Source organism: Loxodonta africana, chromosome 3 (genome assembly GCF_030014295.1).
Source record: "Loxodonta africana isolate mLoxAfr1 chromosome 3, mLoxAfr1.hap2, whole genome shotgun sequence".
Lineage (NCBI taxonomy): Eukaryota > Metazoa > Chordata > Mammalia > Proboscidea > Elephantidae > Loxodonta > Loxodonta africana.
In genome coordinates this window covers 187,083,952-187,095,153 of record NC_087344.1, presented here as the reverse complement: position 1 = coordinate 187,095,153, position 11,202 = coordinate 187,083,952, and the positions used below count along the sequence as shown (strand labels likewise).

General features: G+C 45.2%; 1 protein-coding gene across 2 annotated transcripts in view; it reads right to left on the bottom strand.

The window, feature by feature from the left end:
* Window positions 1-6,840: 6,840 nt before the first annotated feature.
* Window positions 6,841-11,202, bottom strand: part of IL6R (interleukin 6 receptor) — a 60,674-nt gene continuing 56,312 nt past the window's right edge. For both annotated transcript variants that reach the window (XM_064282646.1, XM_023554017.2), the window contains one exon: window positions 6,841-11,066. In XM_064282646.1, coding sequence (XP_064138716.1) covers window positions 10,820-11,066 — 247 coding nt within the window. In that variant the 3' untranslated portion in view covers window positions 6,841-10,819. The remainder of the gene's footprint in view (window positions 11,067-11,202) is intronic.

Sequence of the window (11,202 nt, the reverse complement as noted above, 5' to 3'; positions counted from 1 at the left end):
CATCTCCACCTCCAGGACAAAGCTGTGCAGGGTCTGGAAGGTGGTGCCCCTAGGTCTAGGTATCCTTTCCCTGGTTGGAAGAGGCTCCAACTATGGAACTAGGTGTCCTACAGTCCTGCCGAGGCCATCTAAAGTCTGAGAATCGACATACGATTCTATATGGTGGAGATTGACTCTGAGACATGTGGGCTATCATTTCCAAAGTCCACAGTAGCACTGGAATTACTTTCCCCACATTGTGAATCATATGTTATGAATCACTGTATCATCTTAATTCAAACTTAAAAATGCTTCCTATTTTTTGAAGATTCAGATGGTCTTCTGATTTAGGTGCGTAAGTCATTTGGATTAATTGAGCAAAAGATCTGTTTTCATTATAGACCATTCATGACTATATTATTATTTGATGTCTAAAAAGCCAATTCGTTTATCAAGGTATAACCAATCTGTGGTTGGTGAGAATCATGTCTGTCTTTAAAGAATAGCAAAGAAATATTTGTTTATATTCATCTTGAATTTTTTTAAATGGCACATTTTAAGTGAAACATTCTCCCTAAAATCCTTGCATTTTTTAAAATGGAGAATGTCAAGCTTTTTTAGACACTACTGTAATGACCCCTGGTGGTGCAAGGGTTAAGCACTCAGCTGGCAGTTCGAACCCACCAGCAGGTCCTCAGGAGAAAAGACCTGGTGATTTGCTCCTATAAAGATCACAGCCTAAGCCTGAGACTAGAAGAACTAGGTGGTACCCAACTACCACCAATGATGGCCCTGACAGGGAACAAAACAGAGAGTCCCGGATGGAGCAGGAGAAAAGTGCAGAGCAGAACTCAAATTCACATGAAAAGACCAGACTTAATGGTCTGACAGAGACTGGAGGGACCCCCTGAAACTATGGCCCCTGGACACTAGATTAGACAAAGCCTAGACAGGACTATAAAACAAAAAATAATACAGTTGAGGAATGTCCTTCTTAGTTCAATCAGATACCAAATGGGTGGCTCCTGTCCAGAGGCAGGGTGAGAAGGCAGGAAGGGACAGGAACTGGTTGAGTGGACACAGGGAACCAGGGGTAGAGACAGGGAGTGTGCTGTCACATTGTGCAGTTTGCAACTAATGTCACAAAACAATATGTGTATAAATTTTTGTATGAGAAATTAACTTGAGCTGTAAATTTTAATCCAAAGCACGATTAAAAAAAAAAAAAAGATTACAGCCTAGGAAACTGTAGAGGGCAGTTCTACTCTGTCCTATAGGGTCACTATGAGTTGGAATTGACTCCATGGCAACACGTTTTTTTTGTTTGTTTTTACCCATCACCCAGCTTCAACCATTACTGTCTCAGCCAATTTTGTACTTGTACTTTTTAATAAACAATTTTTATAGGCAGTACAAAGCAGTTGAACCATTCCAAAATAGAGGGATTACCATCTTTTTAATGAAAAGCTTTTTAATTATAAAAATACGCATGCTCATGAAAAACTTCAAACTGTGCATAAAAGAAAAAAGAAGGAGCAAATCTGGTCTCCGATGACTTCCTAATGCTCTTAGAATATTGCAAAATGGCTGAATATAGTGCAAGTCCAAGGCAGGCTTCCCTCCTGCCTTGCCCCTGCCCTGCCCCCCACCAGCAGCCCTGGCAGGCCTCTCCTCCCCTCGGCCCTCTGCCGGAGGAGCCCTGGAGGCCCTCTTCACTTGGGACACTCCTTGTCTTCCTTCAGCTTCTGTGTTTCTATCCCTTCCTTCCCTGACTCCCAAGACCGCATAAGCCATTGCTCCCAGAGCTCCCTGAACAACACTCATTACTCAGCAGTATTTGCTTGTTCTTGGGTGGCTGTCTCAAAGGGCTGCCAGCTCCTTAAGGAAGGGATTCCTCAGGTTACAAGGTTCCTCTCGTGCCCTTAGCCAGCACAGTGGTTGAGTAAACATTCATTGAATGAGTCTCACCACCCAGAGAGAACCACAACCTAAGGTTGGTCACCATTCATCTCTTCAGAGGGAGTGGATATAATAACGTTTCCACGCCACAAATAAAGCACAATTTGAGGATTTTGAGGAAGTTCATTAAGGTTTATGCCAAGGAAACTGCAGAGAAAACCGAATCACTCATACACAGTACAGAGGTGTGGGAAGATACAGATGGAAAGGAAGTGGTTTGATTTGGCCCCTGATCAAGGATCACTGAGTTTAAGGAGCTAGTTGCCACCCATCCCTTTTGTGGTCCAGCTTCTTTGTGGCTGCCTAGTATGTGAGCAACATTTGCAAGCCGCCAGTCACGAGCTGCATGAGAGTCATTTCTGACTCATGGAGACCCCATGTCAGAGTAGAACTGTGAAGGCCTGGCATTCTACTTCCAAAAATTCAGACATTGAAAACCCTATAGAGTACAGTTCTACTCTGAATCAACTCAATGACAACTGGAATTACGTGAGCAACCCTGCTAGGGTCTGCTGCCTCAGGCCCCACCCCCCCCACCCCCCCCCGCAGCGGCCCCTGGAACACACCTTTCTTTGTGGGCCCAGACTCCCCATGGCTCGGCTTGCAGCCCCAGCCTCTGCTCACAATGATAGGTGTGATAAACAAAAATGAGGAATCTGAGTCCATTCCCTCTTGGAGATGAGCTGGCTAGGCCCCCATCTAGCACAAGATGAGAGCACCAAACCAGGGAAAGGGGTTGAAAAGAGAGGACAGTGAGGTAGTAGCCAGCTGCCCAGGGCCCTGAGCTACACAGAGAGGGCAGAGGGCAGAGACCTGAGTTTAGAGTCTAGCTCAGCCTCTTAACTAGCTTAGCATCTCCAACCAACATGAGCCTCAGGTGTCTCATTTGTAAACAGGTGAAAACACCTTGCAGCATCACTAGGATGAGAAAGAATATCCTGTCCATGAGGCACATGGTGGAGCCTTGGTGGGGTAGTGGTTAAGAACTCAACTGCTAACCAAAAGGTCAGCAGTTCAAATCCACTCCTTGGGAACTTTACTCTGTCCTATAAGGTCACTATGAGTTGGAACCAACTTGACGGCACCTAACAACAACAGCAACAAAAGGCATGTGGCGGAGGGCCAGTCAATGGTAGCCATTCTTATTAGCTAATGTGAAAAGATCATCCCTACCCAAAAGAAACCGTGGCTTTCTACGTGACCAGTATACCTTTTTGCTGTCCATAGATTCTGTTTCATAATTAATACTCAGTAACTCGACTGTAAAGTAACATGTTGCCGTAGAATCCTCCAGCCCTCTGGTCCCTGCACACCAGTAAACCAGTTGCCGTCAAGTCAATTCCTACTCATGATTGTTCCATTTGTGTCAGAGTAGAACTGTGCTCCATAGTGTTTTTAATGGCTGGTTTTTCAGATCAGCAAGCCTTCCTTTGAGACACCTCTGGGTGGACTCGAACCTGGCTGCAGAGCAGAATAACCCATGGAATTTGCACTCATGTAGATAGACACCCAGCTGTTGTGATTTAGACGGGCCGGGGTTGAAGCCTGGACCTCCCCTGACACATACACCCATCCATGGACGGGATCTACTGGAATACATGGAGTACTGAGGTCCTAGCACTCTGCAGCACCCACCTCATCATAGAAACCATTCCAGTTCACAGTCACCCTAAGGGCACATCACCACCTTCATCAGAGCCACCTGGGAGCTTATTTAGCTTCCTGGGCTCCACATCAGACTTACCAAACAGGAATCCCTAAGGGTGAAGCCAGGAATGGGGGTTTTAACAAGCTGATTGTGGTAATTCCAATGCACACCAATGTATGTTTGTGCTCTGCAGGCTAGGTGGGCGCTATGTGAGTGGGTGTGTGCAGGGTACTGTGCACTCAAATATACCAATGACCGTGAAGATGGTACAAGACTAGGCAATGCCATGAGTCAAAGCCAATACAACAGCAACTCTAACAACAACCATAGCCTTCCTCCTTTTTCACTTCCCCTTCGTCTACTGGGCACAGAAACAGACTCCAGGACATCCCACATACGCCGTCCATCATTTTAAGACCCTTACTGCGTAGCACAGAAGTGGAAGAACTAAAGCAAAATGTAATTCTCCTTCTGATACACTTCATCTGTTAAAAAATCATAAGGAAGTGTCAAAAGAAGACCAAAGAAGAATTGAATTATGGTGTTGGTGAAAACCGCCAGAACAATGAACAAATCTGTCTTGGAAGAAGTACAGCCAGAATGCTCATTAGAAGCAAGGATGGCGAGACTTTGTCTCACATACTTTGAATACTTATCAAGAGGGACCAGTCCCTGGTGAAGGACATCATGCTTGGTAAAGTAGAGGGTCAGAGAAAAAAAGGAAGACCCTCAATGAGATGAATTGACACAGTGACCACAACAATGGGCTTGTCAAGCATAACGATTGTGAGGATGGCGCAGGACCAGGCAGTGTTTCAGTCTGTTGTATATAGGGTCACTATGAGTCAGAACCAGCTCGATAGCATCTAACGACACTATGCAGTGAGCTATTTTCTTTGTGAACATGGGGCAGCTTTATTAAGCAATTTCAAGTTATCTTAGAAGAAGGAACACCACTGACGGAATATGACATACAACTGTGGTATAATTTTTTTTTCTGCTTTTACTGAATAATGTAATGTTATTCACGTTTGGGGTTGCTTGCTGCCTGAAGTTGTTTTGGTAAGAGACAGAACATGACTGAATTTTTTTTTTTAAGTGACAGACATCTGAAGACGTACATCGGATGATAGCGACTTCCGTAAAGAAACTAGGGACTGATCAGTGTTTGAGTAATGGTGCGGGGTTCACTGTTGTTGCTCAGGATTGTTCAAGCAATGGGCCATACAGTGAGCCCCAGACCTGCCATTCTGTCTGAGGAGCTGCTCTGAGCCCCCACCTTGGCCTTTGCACACGGCAGCACAGCAGGTGAAGAGTTCAAAGGCCTTCCAACAGCATGCTTCTGCTGCTGCAGGATGGCAAACACCGTTTCCCGCCTGACCCACACTTCCTCACAGATACAGAGAAAGGTTTGGTCTCCTTGTGCCACAGAAAATAGGGACAATGCTTTCTTAAGAGGCTGTTCCAGTAACTGCATGTTCCTTGCCATTGTCTACAAGAATCACCATCTGCTCCCCCGAATTCTTCTGGAAAGAGCACCCTAACCATGTCATCCTCACAACGATGCTGTGGAGAAAGGGGAAGCACCTCCTTCCGCTCCCTGTCTCCTTACACCCTCTTCTGCGCCCCCTCCACAGCCCACATGGCCTAGCAGCTTTGGTGGACATCTGTTTCCTACAATGGTTTCTGCAAGACAGGAACCACCCTTACAAAAGGAGGATATGGCGTCCTAAAGGAGATGGTGGGCCCTGCAGGTGTGGTCCTGTGCCTCTCCCCTCACCCCCAAGCAGGGACCCAAGAGGCAGGGCTTCACACTTTTAACTTTTGGTCTGAGTTACACAATTTCTAGGCTTTCTTGAAATTTTTTCCTCCCTGACTCTGAACAGCTTACACACCAGCTCATCCACAAAATGGCTTTTCCTCTGTTTGGAAGATGTAGGATGGTTCTGTCCCAAGTTTTTCCTACCCAGGACCTTTGTCAACAGTGTGCTGGTTCAGTCTATCTGATAATCTGTGGGTGCAGGGCTGCCTTTGTGACACGGGTAACACCAACATGTCCAATGAACAGTCTTCTGATGAGTAATGAGAAGCCCTAGTGGCACAGTGGCTAAGCATTTGGCTGCCAACCGAAAGGTCAGTGGTTTGAACCCACCAGCCGCTCTGTGGGAGAAAGATGTGGCTGTCTGCTCCTGTAAAGACTATAGCCTTGGAAACCCTATAAACCAAAACAAAAACAAACCCATTGCCTTCAAGTCGATTCCAACTCATAGCAACTCTACAGGACAGAGTAGAGCTGCCCCATAAGGTTTCCAAGGAGCACCTGGTGGCTTCGAACTACTGATCTTTTGGTTAGCAGCCATAGCTCTTAACCACTACACAAGGCTTTCCAAACTGAACCCATTGCCGTTGATTCCAACCCATAGTGACCCTATAGGACAGAGAACTGTCCCATAGGTGGAAACCCTATAGGGAAGTTCTATTCTGTCCTATAGGGTCACTATGAGTTATTATTAACTCCATGGCAATGGTTCTGATGAATAATGGCCCTTCCTTTTCCTTCCCCACATACCATCATCTGGGGGAAGCACCCACCCTTTTTCCAGATATCTCAGGACTCATTTTGGGAAATACTTTTACAATCAACGCTTTTAAAGAAATTGCTACCTGTCTCTTGACCTTATCTGCTACTCATTTGAGTTTACCTGATTTTTTCCCAGAGGTTCTTTAATCCTGCATTAAGGGGAGGCTTACCCCCAAATGGAAACCCTGGTGGTGTAGTGGTTAACCAAAAGGTTGGCAGTTCAAATCCAACAGAGGCTTCTCAGAAAGTTTGTGGGGCTGTTCTACTCTGTCCTATAGGGTCACTATGAGTCAGAATCAAATCGACAGCAGTGGGTTTGGTTTTTGTTTTGTTTTGTTTTACCCCCAAATGGTCCTACTTAGTCATCTTTCCTCATCCTTTTCTCTCATTAATCATTCAAATATTTCCTTTAAATGACCCAGGTACCCAAAGCAAATTACATCTCAAGCAAATTTTTAGAAATTATTTATTTCAAACATTTACAATTTCACTTTAAATGCAAAACGGCTGGTAAAAAGAGAAAACATGAAAAAACATATTGTACTGACCCTTTGCCCCATATACAGACATCAGCTTTTGGTATTTGCATTCAGGCAATTAGGTAAACACACACACACACACAAAACAGCTTGAAACTATTATTTCTTTCTCTCAAGAAAAAAATGGCAATGTATAGTTGAGGTATTCTATTTAACAGATGTGCGATCTCCATTCAAATAAGGTCTCTGTATTAATTAACAGCCTTGCTACAGGCTGTTTCAATCCTTTCCTTCTAAAGTAGATCTTAGTTTGCACATATGTTCATAAAACTGACAATGTTCCCTAATAATCATTAAGGTTGCCATAGAAACTCCCTGGAGCTGGCACCTGGCCACGCAGAGGATACAGTGATGGAAGGACCTTTAGGGGACGCTCAGGGGCATCTGGCACAGAACCTGAGCCAGCTGGCCGGCCCCTTCCAGCAGTCACCCCACCGCTGACAGCTGCTTGGGAAAGCTGGGTGCAATGCTCACACTCCAGTGGATAATGGGTTGTCTTTGTGTCCCCAAATTAGGATAATTTCTCAACTACACATTGGAGTTGGGTGTTGGAATCCTCCCTGATTGGCTCAGCCTTCAGCAGGGCCCTCAATGAGATGATGAAGCTCAACTCTGAAATGGTCTGGCAAGACATTCTTGAACATTCTTCAGGAAATCCATACACAGTGACCCCTCTCAATCTGCCCCACTCTGCTCTGTTCACCACCAAATGGGGTCCCAACATGGTTCCAGCAGCCAGAGGGCAGATTCCACCCCTCACCAAGGTGATGAGTGTCCTTTCCCATGGGACAGCAGGAAAACAGCAAAGACACAGTGTGAGCCAGAGCCCCGCAAGCAAACCTCAAGGTCAAGGCCCCTTCAGAGCCAAGAGCTCTCAGAACCACCAAGGGCTTTGCAGACACATTCAGTGCTACCTCCTTGAGATATTTTTAAAATATCGTCAATGCTACAAGAATTAATGATCACTTTAATTTAGACCCGGAGCCACTTTTAACTTTAACGATCACTTTAAACTTTTCCCACCCAGCAGGTTAAGGTGTCATGCTTAATACAAATTGTCTCTGTCCTGACATTTCACATCTGGCTGTGTGGCAGCCTGCTACAGATGTTAGTAACATCACTGCCAAGGATAAAAGGCAGCACGTATGCTGCAGAAACACAGGTAAGAGTGACCTGCGGATTAAAACACACGTGTAGCCACCACAAGTTCAAGGACGGAGAAAGCTTGGGGTACATAGCTGTGTACACTGAGCAAGACTAACACTTTTCCTTCATTTTCACTAGCTTATAAAAAAATAAAGGGAAAAAAACCCTCTTCAAAACAAAACACAACAACAACAAAAAAAGCTGTTCCGTTACAATAATAATGAAAGCAATAACAATTTGGAGATCAAAGCTGCCCAGCTCTCGGCGACAATGAGCTATCTGGATTTCACATCTCCTGCTAGCTGACACTGGCTTTGGTAATGTTACATGAGGGTAAAACCTTATAAAGAAAGAACCGTGGGCACAAAATCGCCCTTTCTCATGCAGATTCAAATTCTAGATATTTCCTTTTAACAGGATTTTTTTTTTTTTTTTTTTGCTGTTCTCGAGTCCCAGAAACTTTATATATTAAAAAAAAATTTAATTGTTAATATATAGTTTTTTCCGCCTAACTTTTGGAAACTTAAGATTAGTTGTCTAAAGAAGCAACCTGTTATTGGCGGTCGAATCGATTCTGACTCATAACGACCTTACAGGACAGAGGAGAACTGCCCATTGGGCTTCCGAGGCTGTAGTCTTTACAGAAGCAGACTGCAACATCTTTCTCCCAATGAACAACTGGGGGGTTCGAACCTCCAACCTTTCAATTAGCACCTGAACGCTTAACCACTGTGCCACCAGGGCTCCTTAAAGGAGCGACAGGATCTAAAATTTACAGACAAAGCCAGCAATGGAAATCACTACTTACCCAAGATAGTAACAGTTTGAACCTGGCCAACAGTAAAAAAACAAAACAAAACAAAAAACACTGTTGTTTTTGTCCTTCTGCTACCCGTCTAGCGGTGGCGGTTGTTTTTCTAAAAGGATAGATGACTAGAAAAATTTTGTGGTCTGGTAAATTTCTGGTCCGTGGTTACATGACTGATTTTAATCATAGCTTCACTTTGGGATACCCCATGTGACTTGAGGGTACCTGTTTGGTTACCACTGACATCGCTGCATTCTCAGAGCCCAAAGAAAAACGCGAACTGAAGTGGTTAGTTGTAGCATCGCTGCCAGACGTTTGATTGGGCTTCAACACTAGCATAACTGAATCAAATTCCAGGAAAGAAAGAAAAAGAAGAAGGCACCAAGTTAATGGAGTCTTTACCTATTTTTGGTAACAGAGTCCCTGGGTGGTGCCAACAGTTAATGCGCGTGGATGCTAACCAAAAGGTTGGCAGTTTGAGTCCACCCAGAGGCACCTAGGAAGAAAAGCCTGGTGATGTACTTCCAAAAAATCAGCTCTTGAAATCCCTGTGCAGCACAGTTCTACTCTGACACACGTGGGGTCACCATGAGTCAGGATCAATTTGATAGCAACTAGTAAAAAAAAAAAAAAAAAAATTTTTTTTTTTTTTTTAGTAAACTGGCAAGCGGGGATTTCCTACTGACCCTTCCCAGTAATCGTGGGAGATTTTCTTCCCAGCTACGGGGAGCCTGACACCACTTCCTCCATAACCACTTGCGGGACGTAGGAGCAGGCTGCTTTTCCCCTAAAATTAGAGAAGAGGGAGACTATTTTTTTGCTTTTTGAAACAAAAACAGAATACGGAATGCAATCACAATCTCTTGTCTAATAAGGGAAAATATTTTTTCTTCTCCTCCTTTGTCACCTGATTTAGTTTTGTGCTAAACAAAGTCATTGTGCTTTTCACCAAGTTATTTATATACTGACACTCGGCTAATACTGGAACTTACATCCTCTCAAGATAAAATAATCAGCATTTTTGTTTTGTTTTGTTTTACCAAATTAAAATATATTCTTGCCGGGTTCTTTCTTTTCACATCCCTGTTTCACATAAATATTATCTTCCCTAGTTACTCAGGTTCAGTTTAAACAAAAGAAACAAAGCTGGGGTGGAACGGTTTTGATCTCACCAAGGGCAAAAGCCCTTCCTGATGCCAACTCTCCTTGGCAGGAGGAGGTGGGTCATGGTGGGGTGGGGAGACATTGGTTTTCAGAGGTTGCCATCCCCTTCAGCTCTGCTACCATAAGAGAGCATAGCAACTGTGTCCCCCATTCCTTTCTTCCTCTCAGCTTCTGTCCTGAAGTCCTGGGATCCAAAGAGGAAAATCAAGCTAGTACAGCTGCTTCTGTATTCGGCAAGTGCCTAGAGTATCATTCACATTTTGCAAAACGCTAACAAAGAACCAAAGATCATTGGTTCTTTAAAACCATCAGGCCCTGAGATACTACCCCCTACCTCCGCAGCTGTTTTTCAGGTGTGGGGAAGAAAAGCAGGAGTCCAGAGAGCTTTCCCTCAGCCTCAGTTGTTTAAGTGAAAGCCGTCCTCAGGCCCAGAAAAACTGAATTGCGAAAACACTTGGGTTTCAAGAGTTTGAGCTAGGATATGAAAACCATGCAGCAGACCAGGAGATACCGGCGACTGGTGGAGTCTTTGGCTAGAAGTCCACTCCACCTGTCTGAGGGGAAGGGAGGATGCAGCTTGTAGATGAGATGTGATGGGGTGGCCTGCAACTTCTCCATACCAAGCCCAGGGGCTCCAAGGCCTCCCCAGTGGCCCTGGCTCTGCCCACACTAGACAGTCCAGTAGAGTCTTGGCACCTCTCTCCTCAGGGTGGGCCTGAGTTCACACTAACTCCTTTAGGCAGGGCATTTGGAGAAGAGTGGTATGAAAACTCAACCAGCTCTTCCTTCAGAACAGATGCAGCAAATGTATTTTCACCCAGTATAGAACCTTCTGGAAGGTACTCTGGAAGGGTGAATGAAGCTGGATGCCTCATGAACTGAGACAAGCTGGAATGGCAGCAAGAAGCACCTTTTGCTAAGCCAGCTTCTGTTCCATCACCCACACAGTTCAGTACGTCTGACACTCCAACTTTCCTGGCACCACCCCAGCTGGCTTATCTGGGGAAGAAATAGTCTCTGTTGCTGATGTCATAAGGGCTCCGTGGGTCCTTGGCATCTGGTTGGCTGTGGCCCGACGTGGTGTCAGACCCAAGGCTGCTCGGGGACACCGGCGGCGAGATGAGAGGAACAAGGACTGGGGTGGGCTTGGGTCTCTCTGGCCCCAACTGACCCAAAGTATATGGCGGATGCAGGCTCGTCTTGCCTTCTTTCAGAGCTCGCAGCTTCCACGTCTTCTTGAACCTTCACACAAACACACAAAAACAAACCACACAGATGTTTAAATCCTCCCTGTGATGTACCCACACAGTGAAAAACATCAACAGCTGGGCCACCCCGGTAGCCTGGTGCTCCCAGGTTTCAGCTCAAGGAGTGATCA